Here is a 19,775-nt window from a genome sequence, read left to right as displayed (position 1 = left end):
TAATTTGTATCTTTAGGTTTTAAAAAAAAGCAAAACATTGGGAAATTATGTACAAAACAATGACAAGAAAAATAGATAACAAAAAATATTACTGGTAGTTTCAGTGTCATTGTGCTTTGGAAATTCAATGCAATTATTTGGTAAACAAAAAAACAACAAATGAAAAACAAACACACACACACACACACACACACACACACACACACACACACACACACACACACACACACATATATATATATATATATATATATATATATATATCTTCATTTACAAACATTAGTTAGTTCTTTAGCATTTCTGGCCATGTATAGGAGCCGTTGTGGAAGGTCCAGAGAGACACTTGATGCTCCAGATCTACAGGTTGGAGACCCCTGATATGCTGTACATTTAAATCTGTGATTCATATTTGTGAATATCTTTGTATATATTTGAAACCACTTTACATGAGTCTGTTTTATTACTTTCTACACATTTTATTCCTTACTTATTTAAATATCTTTATTTATCTTTGTCGTTTTTACAATAGTGACAACATCTGCTGGCAAAAAAAATCCCTTGTATGTGTTCGTACTTGGTGAATAAAGCTGATTCTGATCATGACTTCTAAATGTGAACAGCATGATGAAGAGAACATTTAGAGGTCAAGACTCTTCTGTTGTTTCATTGATCATCTTATTCGTTTAACAAGTGCAGTAAAGACTTAAAACAGAAGTGACTTAGACAAGGTCAAACTACAAAGTTTAAAGTTTATTTTATTTTGACATCATGGTAAAAGCAGAATTTCCCTGACTGTTTGGGATTAGTTTATGTTCATCCATTCTCAACTTTATATTTGTTTTCCATTAATTATCAGGGTATGAAGTATGTACCAGTGCCACACCTTCATCTAGCTGGTTTTAAAAATGTGGTTGGTTGTGTAACAACCAATCCTCAAAGTTCATTTAATCTTCTTTCACTTTCACATTGGCAAGCTCAGTGCAGTACTGTCGAGGTTTTTATTCTTTTTTTTTTTTTCTTTTTTTTTCTAATCACAAGACTTAGAATTTCCCCGATCATCTGATGATGAGCTGCTAGTAAATGACAAACCTGCGTAAAACCAGTTGGTTAAGACGCTTTCAGGCAAAGGGAAAATTCCAACACGAAGTGAAATAGTTTATTTCTTCCCTTCAGGCAGCTGCAACTGGATGTCTGACGCTCCACAAAGGGTAAGAAAGTCATTTTTAATAGCTTTTTATTCTATGTTTTCAAAAAGACTTCTTATCTTCATAATTTATAAACTTAAAGCACTGTAGTTTTTTAACATACCTTGCATATTTCTGCATCTACTACGTTTACTGTTCATGACCTAATAAACCATGAAACATGTGCAAAAAGCCTGTAGATTGTATCACAAATTCATGATTAAATTTGATTTTACTTTTTATGCACCTTGTACATGAAATGTGCTAAACAAATAAACTTTCCTTTTTAAATTAAGTCTGTATCATTTGAAAAAAAATGGTTGAAAATATTATAAATGTTAAAAAAAAGAAAGAATAACAAAGTTTAATTTAAAACATGTTTTATCTTATTTACTTTACATCACCAAACAGGAATAGGAGACTAAATTACAACTATGGGATTGCCTGGGATGAAGTGGTCATTATGTGAGTATTTTACTGTATTTCTCTCTTTAAACTGCTCTGCAGTTGCACTAGCAGGCTGTCTTTGTATCTGCATTAAGGAAGCATGAAGTCATGAGGATGTTAAACAGGAAATAAAGCAGTCTTTACACATTTCAGTTCCCAAATTTATTTTCATGTCTGCTTTAAAAGCCATTGATGATTAATCTAGTTCTGCTTTTCTTAGTCTGCTGTTTACACCAGCAAAAGTAATGAATTGCATCAGATTCCTAGTTTGTTTGGACTTTCCAGGAATTCCAAGAATGTGAAACAATGATGGAGAAAAAGCTTCTTCCTTAACCAATGTTGGACAAAAGCATCAGTCACTGAGTCATAACAGCATCATTTAACTGTGTGTAAATGTGATGCATCTCAGGACAAATACAAGTCAAACCTACATGTTTAAGTGGATTCTATTCTGTAAAAGCAGCTTTGGTTTCAGTAATTATAAATAATTGTTTAAAATGTCAAAGGTTATAGTTATCTGTTGGCTAAAAGTTGTTTTCCTTTGATTGTGTGCCCAGTTGCAACTGTTGCACTGTTGGTCATTTTGCACCACAATGATGCTATCAGCCTGAAGGAGCATCTAGCTGATTGCCTGGAGGACAAAGACTATGACAAACTACTGCATATAGTGCAAAACGGCCTCCATCACACTTGCACAAGTCATCACGTTGCTATTGTTGGAGCTGGCATGGCGGGACTGACAGCTGCCAAGCTGCTACAAGATGCAGGACACAAGGTACTTGAAATGGACAGAAAATTCTCTTAAGGCCCATTTATACTCGCTGCAGAAGACAAATATGCAGACAGATGGGCAGTTTTGTCCATCTTCCGCGTTGGTTATGATCCGTTTTCAGGGAGCTTAGCTATCCATCGCTTCATGCAGAAGATAGAGCAATACCACCAGAAATCGCAGGGCAATGTTGAGCAGAATAGCTGACATGCGACCAAAACACAAAAGAAGAAGAGAATCAGGAAAGGAAAAAAAAACTGTAGAAGAATGTAAAAATTGCGTGAACTTTTGATGAAAGGATATGTAAGTGTTTTAGGATGTTTTGTGCAGTTGAAAACAATTTCATACCTGTCCATTACCGCCACCAAATGGTGTCTGAAACTGACATCGGTCTCTGAAATTAGCACTGCACACTAGCGGAGGAACTGACTTAACAACCATGGCGAGGCAAAAGACGCATGGAAGTATGAGAACGATGTATGACGTTTGAAACGTGCATAGCTATTTATGTACGTAAGGGGGCATAAATGGGCCTTTAGATATACAGTACATGAAGCTAGGGCCATGCCATTTACTTACAGGGAAGCCTCTGACCTTTGTGAGAAGTTTCATTGTTTGATCATTAGCAGTATGATTCTGCTATGGTTCTGTGTAAAATCAATTACAACAAAGAAACAATACAAAAAAAGGATATTAAGGGAAAGAACCTTTAAAACCATGGGAAAACCCCAACCATCCCAGACAGAAATGTTACTGTCTTCTTTACTGTATACTTGTGAGTAGAATAAGTACCAGCAACAATATAAGCTTTTCACTTTTACCACAAAATGAGTCACAAAACCAGTAAAGTGTTACAATATCCATGTCATCACTCCAATACCAACAGCCCCACAATAAAGCATGGTGGTGACAGAATCATGGTGAGGGTACTTATTACTAGCAGTTACTGGAAAAGTGATCAGAACTAAGGGAATGAATGATGGTGCTAAATACAAGGGAAGTTAGGGTGGGAAGATGTACAGGCTGACTATAACGCAAAGGTTTAATTTAACCTAACATGGCTTACTTTTATGGGATCCAAGCTGCAACACTGATGGAATGAAGTGTGTATTTCTCAGGGAATAGATAGACATATAATTATAAAATATAATTTAATTTAATGCAACTGATGTGCTGTACAGAGTTCATAGCTATTGCTAATTTTCAACCCTGCTGGGCATTTACATAAATAATATTAAAAAACTAAGCAAAATTATTGACATGATGAAAGTACAGCAAAGCAGAATTAAATACAAATATACAGTCACAACAGTGAGCAATACACAAAGAGTTAGTGGCTCTATCATTTAATCCATGCCTGCCAAGTTTTGGATTTGAAAATAAGGGAAATTTTCCAAAGGCTGCTGTGAGCTGTCCCACCACCCCAACCAAGCTCCATTATCTCTTACATTTTAAAACAGGTGCAGAAGCAACCTAAAATAACCACTTGTCAACCACTTACTAACCATGTTTAGGTGATCAGTCTGATAGGCCTACCTTTGTTGACACTGAAATGCTGTGATTATTCCTACGTTATAGTACAGCTAAATGAAAACATAAAGGGGTATCTGAAGCAGATTTATTTATCCTACATATTTTCAGTTCATAAACAAGTCAAAGTTAAACATTTATATTTTATTTTCATTACACATTTTCTTTTAATTTCTCATGTTCAGTCAAGTAGCTCATTGGCATTCACTAATGACTCATTATAGAGATTTGTTGCAGACTATGCATCCTTTAACACATTTTGGGTATGGGTGTTTGTGTGGACAGGGCCAGAGTGGTTGATTTTACATGAAAGTAAAGCACAAACAGTGCTGTTGTCTAATGACATCCTATTCTCTGTAACAATCTTTCTCACCATACTAAACACATCAACAACATGGTGCAGTTAACCTGCCTTAGTGCTTCACTAAGCTTTTCATACAGATTTTCTGCATTTCCCACGTTGCATATAGGCATCTCTGTGAATCTTGTAGTGATAGGCAGAGTGGCCTCATCGTTGAGTCTAGTCAGGATGAAAAATTCTTTGTTTTTCTGTTGTTCAGTTCGTCGCACATCAGTGAAAATGACTGAGATCGCATGATTTGGCTAACTCGTCATCTAACTCTGCTGCTATGGCACCTGTTGAGTGAGTGCCCATTAATTAATGTTAGCTAACATTAGGCCTTTACAATACACATGTGTGACATGATCAAAAAGGCATACACATGTACAATACTCATAATTTCACTCAACTTACCTTTGATGAGTTGCGTAGCTTTGTTTTTTCCCATCGAGTATTTTTGTCTGGGAACATCACAGCTACACACTTCTTGAAGTCGTCACAGAAGGTGAAAGCAACGTTGTTATTGGCGCACAGCATTGCAATTTTAACCTTTGCATTTGTGACCTGGTCTGCCTCGGTAGTATTTCTAATCACAAATGTTGACATGGCCTTGGCATGTTTCTGTCCCTCTAGCCAGCGTTTGTGCTTTGTGGATTTTTCATGCTGAGTAACATCATTCCTCCCCCATGGGACACACTAAAATCACACTTACAGATTTTCCAGAATGTGTGACTGTGCCCCATTCTGCTCCTCTTTAGCAAAGTAAATTCACCATCCCATTTTTCAAAATATTTACATGACTTCTTTGGGTTTTCAGTAAGAATGCCTTCTCTTTCGTTAGCTCCATCCATCTCTCTTTTTTGTTTCGGGTTTGTTCCTGCTGTTGGCACCTCGCGAGAATTGCCACTTGCAGTAGCCTGTGTGGCTTTTCTTAAAGGCAACCTTTATTGTCACAACAAAGTTCAGCTTGGACAGAGCTCCGAGTATATATATAGGAGATTTACGGGAAAATGTTAATATGGGAGGGCGGTGGGAAACAGAGGTAAAATACAATGGTTTCCTGGCCAGAATGGGATACTTGACAGCTATGATTTAACCTTTGTTACAAACAGTTTCTTATCTGGTGATTATCATGGTCTCTGGGTTTTGGTTTGGGTTTTTTTTTTAGTCTTGTCACATTTAGTTCTGTTTTTCTTGTGTTTTTTTTGTGTGTGGGTTTTCCCTTGTGTATTATGTTATGCTTTCTGCTTGTGCCATTAGTTCACCTGGCTTGGTTTTGTTCATTCATTTCACCTGTTCCTTTTCATTCCATCTGTGCATATGTAAGCCTTGGTTTCCTGTTCATGTTTTCAGTTAGGTTTCATGTTACTGTTTGATTCTGCTGTGTTTCCCCAATTTGGTTCCTTGAAAGTCTTTTTGCTCTGTTTTCTTTTAACTTTGTTCCTGCATGATGTCTGCTTCGTCAGCCTGCATTTAGGTCCTTACATTGCACACACTGTAAAAGAAATAATTATATTTTAGTTGGCAAAGGCAATGACTCCCCTTAGTAGACTAAGAGGACTGTCCAAATGTGGTATTTTACTGTTTCTGTTCACCATGCCCCTGGTTACTCTGGTACCATCATTCCTTTGTATGTGCCAGAAAAGATGTGAAAGATAATTTGAGCAAACATAGATTAGCAAAACTTTCAGAATTATAAATTTATAGAATATGCCAACAATGCCAACGAATGTAGGTAAATGGTGAGGAGACTGTGTTGAAAAATAAACCATATTTATTAATGCTTATGTTTACGTGTGTGTTTAAGGTTACCATTTTAGAGGCTAATGATCGAATTGGGGGACGAGTGGAAACCTACAGGAATGAAAAGGAGGGCTGGTACGCAGAACTGGGGGCCATGAGGATTCCAAGTTTTCACCAGTAAGTTAAAGATTTTCGTACAAACATGAATGTATCTTTTTCCCTGTCAAAAATAACATGAATATGCCTGAGGAATCCTTGGAAAGCTGCTATATGCAATGTGGACAATGGACAAATAGCCATTTCAGATTTCCATTGTATTGATTTGCAACCAGCTCACACATGAATTGACATTAAAGGAGCAATGAGAATTAAATTTGATTATGACTACAGGTATGCTGTTCAGTCTCTGGAGATATCTACAGAGTTGAAACATCAGGATGTAATGTGGGGTTCAGTGTCCTGTGCAATGGAACTTTTTTGATATGTAAAAAAAAACACACGATTCATCCGACTAAAATCCCATGAATCAAACTCTTTCCCTGTCTCTGCTGGTGTGCCCCAGGGCTCAGTCCTGGGGCCCCTCCTTTTCATTATCTGTATTCTTCCACTTGGTTACATCCTTCGCATACACAATATTAATTTTCATTGTTACGCGGACGACACCCAGCTCTACCTCTCTACCAAACCATCCTCTTCACTTCCACCAACCTCCCTTACCACCTGTTTGCAAGAAATTCATTCAGTTCAGTTCAGTTCAGTTCAGTTTATTTGCCATTTGCAGTAATAGAAAAAAACCACATTGGAAAACAGTTGCAAGAAGCTCAAGCATTTTCCACATATAAACAGACGAAACATAAAAACACAAGCCTAAATAGACACACATAGCTTGATCATAAGAACACATAGATGTCAGTAATATAATAAAACAACAAAAAACTGAATAAATAAGTAGCAATAAAAAGGCAATAAAAGCAATACAATAAGGTGCTTGTTCGTGGTATTCAAGGTGCATTGTTCAAAGCCTTCACAGCTTGTGGAAAAAAGCTGTTAGCATGGCGAGATGTAGTGCATTTAACAGAGCGATATCTTTTCCCGGAGGGGAGGAGGTTAAACATCTCGGAAGCAGGGTGGCCAGAGGGATCCCTGATGATCTGCAAAGCCCTGGTTAAAAGTCTGAACTTGTAGGAGACCTCTAGGACTGGTAGGTCACAGCCAATTGTCCTGCGAGCAGAGCGAACCACTTTGTTTAAAATTTTCTTCTCTTTCACAGTGATATTACCAAACCACACAGTAATAGAGCTGGTAAGAAGACTCTCAATACCACACTCTAACGAACAATGTTTTCTACCTCTGCACGGTAATGTGATTCATCATTAGAATTAATAAGTCCAACAACAGTGGTATCATCTGCATATTTAACAATCAGATTGTTGGGGTGGGTAGCAGTACAGTCGTATGTATACAGGGTAAAAAGCAAGGGACTTAAAATACAACCCTGAGGAGAGCCAGTGCTCACACAAAGTTCTTCAGAGACACAGTCATTGATTCTGACCTTCTGTGGTCTACAAGTTAAAAAGTTTAAAATCCATTTGCACATGGCATCGCCCAGTCCCAGAGATTTCAATTTGTGAATGAGCTTCACAGGAACAAGAGAATTAAAAGCAGAACTGTAATCTATAAAAAGCATTCTCGCATAAGATTTTCCTTTATCCAAATGTTCATAAACGGAGTTCAAAGCAAAAGAAATAGCGTCTTCAACGCTCCTGTTTTGTCTGTATGCAAATTGGAATGGATCCACAGACATAGGAATCTGACCTTTAATGTAGTCCAACACCAGACGCTCGAAGGTTTTCATTAAGACGGAGGTTAGGGCCACAGGCCGATAGCCACTAAGGCTTGTCACAGGTGTCTTCTTAGGCACAGGTATTATCACATACTTCTTAAAACTGTGTGGCACTGTGCAGTACCTGAGTGACATGTTAAAAAGATGAGTTAAGACAGGAGCAAGTTGCTCTGAGCACAACTTAAGAACATGAGGAGGGATGCCGTCCGGGCCAGGGGCTTTCCTCATCTTGGTCCTGGACAAGACTCTCACAACATCCTGCTGAGCAACAGTAAAACAATTCTGCTCACAGCAGGGAGAGGAAAGGACAGCACACTCATTATTTTCAGTTTCAAATCTGCAATAAAACTGATTTAGTTCATTTGGGAGAGAGGGGTCAGAAGCAGTACTGTTCCCTCCTTTTGTTTTCCAGGAGGTGATTCATTCTTGGTTTTCATCCAACTTCCTCAAACTCAACAGCTCTAAAACAGAAGTCCTCTTGGTAGGCACGCCCCACACTCTCTCCAAATCTAACAGTTATCCAATTTCCATAAACAATTCAACTGTCCTTCCCTCCCCTCAGGTAAAGAGTCTGGGTGTCGTTCTCGACAGCACACTCTCTTTTCACTCCCACATTATCAGACATTATCAGTACCACCTGGTCTGCATATTTTCACTTGAGAAACATTTCTCATCTCCGTCCCTCTCTCACCCCCCACACCACTGCCATCCTCGTCCACAGTCTTGTTACTTCCCGGATTGACTATTGCAACTCTCTTCTCTTTGGTCTCCCCAATAAATCCCTCCAGAAACTGCAGCTCCTCCAAAACTCTGCAGCACGCATCATTACACGGACCCCATCTACTCACCACATCACCCCCATCTTACAACAACTTCACTGGCTCCCCGTAAAACAAAGAATTAACTTTAAAATTCTCCTCATTACATTCAAAGCACTCCACAATCTGGCCCCTCCATATATCTGATCTCCTGCACATTCCCACTCGGACCCGTTCACTTCGCTTCTCCTTTTCTCTCCAGCTTCTTGTCCCCCCTGCCCGTCTTGTCACTATGGGGAGCCGAGCATTCAGCTGCTCTGCTCCCCATCTCTGGAACTCTCTTCCCCCTGACATCCGTACCATAGACTCTCTTCCTCTCTTCAAATTACAACTCAACACACATTTGTTCAGACAGTCCTATGCCACCTAGTCATTCTCCATCTTTCTGTTGTCCTCCATTCCGTTTAGTTTTGTACTTTTTTAATGTTTGTTTTGTACATATTGGTTTTTAAACTATTTTAATGCTCCTCTGTACAGTGTCCTTGGGTGTTTTGAAAGGCATTTTTAAAAAAAATGTATTATTAATATTATTATTATTATGTAGTCCAGGGAAGCCAGGAATCGATCTACCAACTTTCAGGTTGGCAGACGACTACTGGCCAGTAAGACATAAGTGAAAGGAGATGCAATTTTCATAATAAAATCATATAAATTAACTAACGTAAAGCTATTAAAAGCAAGCAACAGTCTAGATAAGTTAAAAGATACCATGCAGGTTTCATGAACCAAAATTAATGAAATTACTTCTCCTGTCAGCATTGAGAACCAAGCAGTAGAGCTTGAATGACAAGCTGTCATTTGTCCTCCATGTCTATGCTTTGTGCAGGAAGCCTCACCAGCGCAAATATTTTTACAAGAAGCCTCATAATTTTAATCTTGAAAGTACTTTTATGCAAATGTTTTACTCTTGTTTTATTGAATCCATTTTAAATGTCTCTTTAAATTGATGGGACAGCTTCCTTTCCCTCAAAAAAAATTAGGTGATTTTGAGACTGTGTAGGAAAATTACAGGGATTAACTTGAATGATCTCTCAGATCTGTATCAAACCAGAGTTCTAAGCAAGGCCACTTTCAATCCTTTTAATCTCCATTGGTTGCTCCACTTGATTGCAGCTAAATGCTGCTTCTCCATATTTAGTCTGGACTCTAGTCTGGACAAAGTTAACATATACACTGATGTATTTTGGGCCTAAACCATTTTAGGAATTGTAAACTATTAGTAGCATTTTGAAATCTATTCTGTGCCTGACTAGAAACCAATGTAAAAATGTTAAAACCAGTGCAATGTGTTCATATCTCTTAGTCCTGGTTAAAACTCTAGTGGCACAAGGAGGGTAAATAAAGGACACAGTCAGGGCCACCATCACAAAGATTGACACATTACTGCCATAAAAGTTTCCAGGTTCCTGCATATGTACATCTTTAGTGTGTAAGAGATTTCTTTCTTTAATTACTATTTCAGTTTTGACACAGGCTGGTTTTGTCTATCAACTCTTTTGTTAACAGCATTGTTCTTTGGTTTGCTGAGAAACTTGGTGTTAAGCTGAACACGTTCAACATAAAAGATCCCAACACTTTTTACTTGGTTAACGAAAAGAGGAAAAGGACATATGCAGTGGAAGCCAATCCTAACATCCTCAATTACAAGGTGCGACCAAGTGAAAAGAACAGTTCAGCTGATGAACTGCTGCAAAAGGCTCTGAAGCCGGTACGTATTTAAAAAGAAACCGGGAACCAAGTCACACAAAATACATATAGTATATGCATATAATCACTTCACTTTCTCTGTTTTAGACAACTCAGTCAGTTTCTTGATAGGTTGCTGCTAAAACAAAATCTTTATAAATCGTCAACACAGCAAATCTGCACATAGCTGATCTATAATGGCTTTGATTGACTGAACATCTCTACTGCGATAATGATTGAAGGCTACATTTCAAGTACATTCTGGTGTTGTTTTCTTTTAAATCAATGCCAAGCATGAGGTGAGAAAACAACTCTATATAAAGGACTAAATTTTAACAAAACATTTGACAACTAAACAAAAAAGAAGCTTCTATAGAAAGTCTTTCAAATGTACACAATCTTCTAAAGACAAAAACATTTTCACATGTACAGAGATAGCAACAAAGGTATTTTAACTTTTTAATGCTGTATTCATCTAATCTGATACAGTTTCAGAGACTTTATGATAGAAACTTTACTCAAAATCCTGTTGTACACAATTCTTCTGCGCCTAGTGGATACAATAATAATACAAAAGTACACTACAATAATTTCTCGCAGTAATGAACAGATATATATAAAATTTATTGTTGTAAATTATTTTTTAAACATTTTGTTAAGAGCCCAGATACAGACTTTTTATTTTTCCTTTTTTTTTTTAATTAATTAATTAATTAATTTATTTTTTGTGATTGGATTATAAAGTGTTAAAGCCTTTTAATTCACAAATTTTGGGGTAAATATCTGGTGGATCAGGTCCAAATGTTTTCTTGAATTGTTCAGACATGTAGAAAACTTGAGGAGACTTCGTACAGCATATTTGAATTCAGTAGTTTGTTTCAGTCCCAGGACATTATGCAACAAGTTTTCTTGACTTTTTCTTTCTATTTCGTAGGTGAAAGATGAAGTGGAAGCTCATGGCTGCAGGGCTGCACTGAAAAAATATGACCACTATTCTGTAAAGGTAAACCACAACAAGGCATCACAAAATGTTTTAATATATTAACTTTATATGTTGAATAGATTATGAGAATTGCTACTCGTTTTTCTATACATTTCCAACTAAAGCAATAAAAACATAAAAGGGTTTTAATTATTTAACAAGTAATTTTTGAGTTGAACTTCATAGGATGAATAAAGAATAGCGTTTTGTAAAGCTTGCTGAAACTATAGGTGAAGATATAGTACAACAGTAGAACTGAGTGATGTGGGCAGAGAACTCCAGGCTGATTAAGTAACTTTCCACCACTGTTATCTATTATATAGATTTTAATGTTTAATGGAAAAGTAACTTAAATACAAGAGGGTTTGTTTTGTTTATTCAACAGGAGTATCTGACAGAGGTGGGAGGACTGAGTCATGAGGCCATCAGGATGATTGGAGAGCTACTGAATGAACAGAGCCTTATGTACACTGCGCTGACTGAGATGATTTATGACCAAAGTGACATCAATGACAACACCACGTAAGGCCCAACTACTGCTTGACATCAGCATACTTTTATTTACATAGAAATGACTTATAATACTAAAATCTATATCAATGGCAAGAAAAAGCTTAATTTATTATTTAATAGATTTTTTTTCTATCTGCACTAGGTGTTTAAAAGAATTGCAACATGTTACTTCTGCTGTTTAAAGTATATAGTATGGTGAATTATTATATATATATATATATATATATATATTATATTATTATTATATCATCATAAACCAAAGGAATTACAAACAAAATTTTTGTATTATGCTGCATATCCATACAGTACACAGAAATGCTTTTGATGGCACTTCAGATACATTTAAAATTTATTTTAAATTTTAGTCAGTTTTTATATTTGGATATGAAAATTACAGGTCCATAAAACAAGGGATGGGAATAAAAAAAACAAAAAACAATTTATGTAAAGCACCGGCTCCCAGTAGTTCAATTCTTTACACTTGTTAATCTGCCAGCCTGATTATTAAGCCTATCGGTTCCACTAGTGTTAGATGCATTTGTGTGATGACGATTGTCTGTGATGACGTCATGTATACCCTCTGTATTTTGGCTCAGAACATAGCCAAGATTGCGTTGAGGCAGAAGCATTCCAAAGTATAGTTGTATTTTACAAAAAAGACTATACTAGGGCAAGTTCTACCATGTGCAGACGTTTGAACACAACAAAAGAGGTATATACCTCCAACATGCTGAAACATTTGACCACACACGATGCAATTACTTTGGACAAAAATAAAGTCTTTGCTTAGCAATGGCGATGACTCTCGAGTGGGAGCTTAGAGCACAGCGTTTTATGTCTTAAATGTCAATGGTAACAAAAATCTCCTCCAGGTCCCGATGTTTGTAACGTTAGAGCCATACTTTCTGAGTAATATCCATCTCATATTAACATTTAGTTGATGAGAAATGCCAGAGTGAGGCTGGTTCAGAGGCAGGTTTTCACACATCTACCCCTTTCATCAAGGCAAGAAAGAGTAAAATAACGGAGGTACAATGTTCAGGCTTGTATTATCTGTGCTTTGACAGATTCCAGGCAGACAGATGTCCATGTGCATAATATGAATGTTCAACCATATTTTCTATGTACCTATCTATGTATAATATCTAAGTGTGAATTGTTTTATCTTTTCAAGGTACTATGAGGTGACTGGTGGGTCAGACCTTCTCCCCAAAGCTTTTCTTTCTGTCCTTGATGTCCCTATTTTGCTAAACTCCAGGGTTGAGAGAATTAACCAATCAGATGAAGGTGTTATTGTCTCTTATCAGAGACATAATGAGCCCTCACTTTCCCACCTTCATGCTGATGTTGTCCTGATAACAACCACAACCAAAGCCACCCTTTTCATGGACTTTGATCCACCTCTCTCCATTCAGAAGATGGAGGCCCTGAGGTCAGTCCACTACGACAGTTCTACTAAAATCCTTCTCACCTTCAAAGAAAAATTCTGGGAAAAAGATCAAATCCAAGGGGGAAAGAGCATCACAGACAGGCCGTCTCGTTTCATCTACTACCCCAGCCACAGTTTTCCAAAAAATAAGACCATCGGTGTCCTTTTGGCTTCCTACACCTGGTCTGATGATTCCCTCCTCTTCCTCGGAGCCAGTAATGAAAGGCTTAAAGAGCTGGTTCTCAAAGATTTGGCTCTGATCCATGGAGAATACATCAGGTCCCTCTGCACTGGTGTCTTGGTGAAAAATTGGAGTCTGGATCCATACAGCCTGGGTGCCTTTGCTCTGTTCACCCCTTACCAACACCTAGAGTATGCCAAGGAGCTCTTCAGGCCTGAAGGAAGGATACACTTTGCTGGGGAACACACAGCTTTTCCTCACGCTTGGATCGAAACTTCTATGAAATCTGCAATCAGGGCGGCCAAGAATATTAACAAGGCAGCTCTGATGAGTTCAGATAAAAGTCATCGCCGAGATGAGCTTTGAGGTCTGATTGTGCGGTTTTAATAAAGAAATTAAAGAAATGAAAATTTATGTTCTTGATTTCAGAAGAGAAATTTTTTGATTGATGTCTTCAATAAAATCATGTTTGTACATTATGAAATGTTCAATACTTGTTTTATTTGTCCATAAAAAAGTACTTATAGTATACTTTACTGCTTTTACAGTGGCTAGCAAAAGAAGTCATCCTCGCTTGGTTGTTTTCTGTTTTACAGCCTACAATTAAAATGATAAATAGTGTAAATTGTTGAATTATAATTGTATGATCAAATACAGATACTTTTAAATAAAGCAGTGCATGGATATTTATTCACCTAACAAAAGGTTCACCAGCCATTCTTCCTCTCCAATACTGATGCAAAAACATAACAACCGATAACAATAAATTTTTAATCTATTTGAAACTAATTCAAAGTCACTATTACAGTAAAATACCTTTGTTTTTTGCTGAAAGTGGCTCGCATGGATCACAACACGTTCCCTTTTACCACCAATAGGCTGGCCTCTATGCCTTCTCATCTCCAAAATACATTTTTTATGTAAATTATTTTGGAAAAAGTTGTAGCATAAAAAAATAATCCTTTTTGGAGAGATACAATATTATTTTTTTCTTCTGTATTTTGTCATTTGCACTTCAATGAAGCTGTTTTACTTAAAGTTTCTAATAGCCATTTGACAGCTGACTCTGGAGAATGGAGAGTTTTGGCTTAATTGAATTTTTTCTGTGACTTCGATACAGCTGAACAAAGTGTCATGAATTGTTAGAATGAATGACACTTTAATGACTTGTTTGGGATAACTGATTTAAAATGGTAAGTTTCATATTTAAATGATAGGTCTTTTAGTGTTTTTATTAATCAAGTGACTGTCTTAAAGCGTACCCCATGGTTCCATTTTGGACCATATTCTGTTTTTACTATGCATATTCTTAGAAACTGCAATGGACTGGCAACCTGTCCAGGGTGTGCCCTGTCTCTGGCCTGTTAATTACTGGGATAGGCTCCAGCTTCCTCTCAACCCTTAACTGGACTAAGCTTTACAGGAAATGAATGAATAAATTAATATTCTTAGGCCCATGTCATGGTCTTATCTTTGGAAGATTCCCCAAGCCAGGCTCAGCTTCCTGGTCAGAGCTACATATGACACCATACCTTGTTCCCAGAAACATCCACCAATGATTTGGTGCTGAAGAGACCTGTCCCGTTTGCAACACCATCAATGCAAGCCTCCTGCACATTCTGTCAGGCTGCAGGACAACGTTGGCCCAAGGCCGCTACAGATGGCCACACGACTTAGTAATGAAAAGCCTGGCAGTCATGCAAACAGGAGGCAAACAGCAGACCTTCTGCTCCAGGCAGACATGCCATCCAGTTTGCAAGGGCTGCAGAGAGCCTCAAGCCCTATCGCCAAAGAGATACAGCAAGACTCCTCTGACCGGGCAGTAAGTGGATCATGAGGGTCGACCTGGGGAATTGGCTCTACTTCCCCGGGAAGATTATGAAAGCATCACTCCGGAAAGAGTTAGTCATGTGGTCAGAGGCTTGCAAGATAGTCCTTCTGGTCAAATTCACTGTCCCATGGGAAGGGGATCTGGAAGCTGCTAATGAGCATAAGCGATCCATGTACTGTATGCAGACCTGGCGGGGGAGTGCAGGCAGGCTGGCTGGAAAGCTGTTACGTGCCCAGTGGAAGTGGCGTGCAGAGGCTTTGTTGGTTCCTCAACTGCTCGCATACGCCACAACATGGGATGCAAATGGGCGGGGCATCAGGAAGCCATGAAAAAGCTGGCTGACGAAGCAGAGAAAGGCAGCTTCTGGCTGTGGCTAAGGAGGAAGCATAAGGGGTGGGGGCTGAACAACACCTAGCACTTCAGCAGGTGGTGGCAGGGAGAGAACCCTGCCATTGTTCCACCATCAGGAGACATACTGAAGTTAAAGTAGTGAAACGTCAATGACTAGGGGTCCCCAGCTGAAGACCCACGTAATACCATAGAGGTGTTCAGTGAGGTGCCATAGCACACCTGTACAAAGGCATTGGTGGAGGTGCATCAGAACGCAACGCACAGCAGGATAACATCACCTGTATCATATGTTAGAAGACCATATTCTAAGACATTCCAACATTTCCAACCATCTCTATGCTGACGATGTCCAACTATACTTTTCGCTTAGTGTCTCATACAGTTTAAAAAAATATCCAGCCTAAATAATTGAGTGATGAAATTAAAATGGCTGAGTGCCTATTTCCTTCAGTTAAAAAGTAATAAAACAGAAACTTTGATTATTGCTCCTTTTAACATAAGTTAAAAACTGGTGATTGTAAACAATGTTTGAAATGAATTATTTTGGATAAAACTTTGCATCAGCTGCTTTTCTAAACATGAAATTTAAGTAAAGAAAATTTGTGCAGCCTGAACTCTTATTCAGATCTTTTTATTTTCAGTAACAGGTGTAAAACCTTCTCAAAAGATTTAAAAGCACCTGCATGACTAAGTTGTATTATGCTTGTTACTTATGTTGAATTATATAAATGCACTATAGAAGCAAATTCCCTGTCCTGTGTGTCCAAAGATCTGATTTGTATATTTTAGTCTGATCCTCTTTACTTTCCCAACTCCTCTTCATCATGTCTTCTTGATCCTTTAATTAACTTAAAAAGAAGGTGAACCCATATCACTGAAATTCATATTAAATAAGGTATGTGAGCAGCGTTGTGTATATTGGTGGGTTTGGTAGTAAGATTACACAAACAACAAAAATCTAATATTTAAGAAAACTTAGTGGAAAAAAAAGAACTATGGACTGTTTCTTTGAACTGTTTAAATGCTCCTTTATACAGAATTTCTACAGGATTTCTTAAGGAAGCATTTACCAACACCATGTGGGAGTGTTACACCCAGAACCAGATTGAACTGGCCTGAATGGTTGTAGCAGCACATTAGGACTGGTGTAACCATTCTCCAGAAGCTGGAGGTGGTTCATGCAAACTGCCCACATCAAACGGTTATTATACCGCACACAATAACTGTCACATTCAAAGATTCAAAGATTAAAGATTCAAAGCGTTTATTGTCACATGCACAGTAAGGAAACAGGTTTCCCTGCACAGTGGAATTCTTACTTTGCCATCCACACTGAATGCCATAAATATTCAGAGTATATAGAAAAGACTAATTTAAGATGAGCATGCAAAAGAGTAAACATAAAATATAAACTATAGGTAAAATATAAGTAAAGTAAAGTAATCTATGAGCATAATGTGCAGCGTGCTACATAAACTGTGCAACATTCAGCATTGAATGATTAATTGTGCAAAAAAGAACTGTCATGATGTAGACGGTATGATACATGTGCAAATACTGAATAATAATAATAAGGTGCATTGATAATGTAAACAGTCAGTATGTGTAAATGTACAGTCCATTGTTACAGACTCCAGTCTGCTCTTAACTGTTATGTAGATAGTATGCAAATGTACAGTCCAATGTTAGAGTCCATTGTTACAGACTCCAGTCTGCTGTTAACTGTTAAGGAGTCTGAAGGCTGAGGGAAAGAAAGAGTTTCTGAGTCTGCTAGTTCTGCATTTCATACTCCTGTACCTCCGGCCTGAGGGGAGGAGAGTGAACAGTCCATGTTGAGGGTGGGTGGGGTCTTTGATGATGGAGGCAGCTCTCCTGAGGACTCTGCGCTGGTAGATGCTCTGCAGAGAGGGAAGGGGAGTCCTGGTGATCTTATATGCAGTCTTCACCACTCTCTGCAGGCATCTGCGGTCCGTGACAGTAGAGCTGCCGTACCACACAGGGATGCAGCTGGTCAGGATTGACGCAACGAGGCAGCTGTAGAAGTTGCTGAGGATCTTCGGTGACATGCCGAGGATGGGGTGTAGTCCAAGGGAGAACAGTTTGTGGGTGAGCTTGTGAGGGATGACAGTATTGAATGCAGAGCTGTAGTCAATAAAGAGCATCCTGATGTAGGAGTCTTTATTCTGCAGGTGTGAGAGGGAGATGTGCAGTGCAGCGGCGATGGCATCTGAGGTGAACCTGTTGGGCCGGTAGGCGTACTGCAGGGGCTCCAGTGTGACTGGTAGGCAGCTCTGAATGTGGGTCAGCATCACTCTCTCGAAGCACTTCATAATGATTGGAGTGAGTGCTACTGGCCTGTAGTCATTCAGGCAGGTGGGGGGAGGGGCACTTCTTGGGAAGAGGGACAATGGTGGTGGTCTTGAAGCAGGAGGGAACAGTTTTCTGGGTAAGAGAGAGGTTGAATATGGAGGGGAGAATGTCTGTCAGCTCGTTGGCACATGCTCTGATGGCTCGGCCAGGGATGTTGTCTGGCCCCGCCGCTTTGCTTGGGTTGATCCTCGTCAGGGCTTTGTTTACCTGGGCTGGCGAGACAACTGGAGAGGGGGAGGGGGGTGTGGAGGTCCAGGTGTCTGTGTCCATCCTCTCTGAGTGGGGGAGGAGGTCTCAAAGCAGGTGTAGAACGTGTTGAGGTCATCAGGCAGGCTGTCTGTGGCGCTGATTGTACTGGAACTGCTCCTGTAGTCAGTGATGTGTTGCAAACCCTGCCACATGCGCCCGGACTCGGCAGTGGAGTAGAAGCCGTCCAGCTTCTCTCTGTACTGCCTCTTGGCTGCTGTGATGGCCTTTCTCAGTCCGTACCTCGTCGCTTTGTACTCTGCATCATCACCAGATGTAAAGGCAGTGGAGCGAGCACGCAGCATGTGACGTACCTGACTGTTTATCCAGGGCTTCTGGTTGGGAAACTTCCTGACTTGTATCGTGGGCACGATGTTATCCACACAAGTGCTGATGTACCCAGTCACATAGTCAGCATAATCCTGTACACTGACAGAAGAGTCCTCCAGAGTAGCTGCAGCTTTAAACACATCCCAGTCTGTAGTAGCAAAACAGTCCTGCAGTGTTCCCTCAGTCTCAGGTGACCAGAGCTTCACCTGTTTGGTGACTGGATTAGATTGTTTGAGTCTTTGTCTGTAGGCCGGGTACAGGAACAAAGAGATGTGGTCAGAGTGTCCGACGTGGGTGCGGGGTGCGGCCCTGTATGCATCCTTTATGTTGGTGTATACATGATCCAGAGTGTTCTTATCATGGGTGGGAATGTTTACATGTTGGTGGTATTTGGGAAGTACAGTCCGTAGGTTGCACTGATTAAAATCGCCTGCAGCAATAAAAACAGCGTCAGGGTAAGCAGTCTCCAGTGCGCTGATGATGTCATGGAGTTTCCCAAGTGCTGCTGTAGAGTTGGCTCGCGGAGGAATGTAAACAGCGGCCAGAAACACAGATGTAAACCCTTGGTAGGTAGTAGGGACGGCACTTTAGCAATAAGAACTCCACATCAGGCAAACAGTGTCTATGAACAGTCCATACATCTTCACACCAGGCGTTGTTGATAAACACACACACACCACCCCCTTTCGCCTTACCGGAGGCTGCTGTCCGGTCTCCTCTGTGGATGAAGTGAGTCTGTAGCTAAATGGCGGACTCTGGGACGTTGTCTGAAAGCCAGGTTTCAGTGAAAATTAGAGAGCAGCATTCTCTTATTTCCCACTGTGTTGTAATCCTGGCTCTTAGCTCGTCCAGCTTGTTTTCCAGAGATCGCACATTAGCCAGCAGGCGGCTGGGTATCGGTGGTCGGCTGGCACGGGCCTTCAGCCTTGCATGAAGCCCTCCCCTTTTTCCTCTCTTGCAATGCTGTCTCCGAAGCACTCTCCTCGGGTCAGCTGGCTCGCTTGAGTACGATGTGCTGGGGCCTTCCTGGCGTTGCTGGTGGTGGTGGTAGTCGCGCGGGTGCACAATGAGTTGCAGATCTGGTGGTAAAAATCCACTAAACTCAAACTTGTGCGATCTAGCAATGTCCAGTAATGCCTGTAAGTTAGCAGTGCATCGGTTCTGCGCAGTGCAATAAAAACC

General features: G+C 39.6%; 1 protein-coding gene across 1 annotated transcript; it reads left to right on the top strand.

Moving 5' to 3' along the window:
• Positions 1 to 1,065: 1,065 nt before the first annotated feature.
• On the top strand, positions 1,066 to 13,944 carry LOC121640151 (L-amino-acid oxidase-like). The gene is made up of 8 exons (XM_041985835.1): positions 1,066 to 1,208; positions 1,596 to 1,649; positions 2,189 to 2,406; positions 6,078 to 6,190; positions 10,181 to 10,382; positions 11,295 to 11,363; positions 11,728 to 11,864; positions 13,030 to 13,944. The coding sequence occupies exons 2-8, from the start codon at positions 1,619 to 1,621 to the stop codon at positions 13,829 to 13,831; spliced, it is 1,572 nt and encodes a 523-aa protein (XP_041841769.1). The 5' UTR covers positions 1,066 to 1,208; positions 1,596 to 1,618; the 3' UTR covers positions 13,832 to 13,944.
• The last annotated feature ends 5,831 nt before the right edge of the window (positions 13,945 to 19,775 follow it).

This window comes from Melanotaenia boesemani, chromosome 5 (assembly GCF_017639745.1).
Source record: "Melanotaenia boesemani isolate fMelBoe1 chromosome 5, fMelBoe1.pri, whole genome shotgun sequence".
Lineage (NCBI taxonomy): Eukaryota > Metazoa > Chordata > Actinopteri > Atheriniformes > Melanotaeniidae > Melanotaenia > Melanotaenia boesemani.
This window is presented reverse-complemented; position numbering and strand designations above follow the sequence as displayed.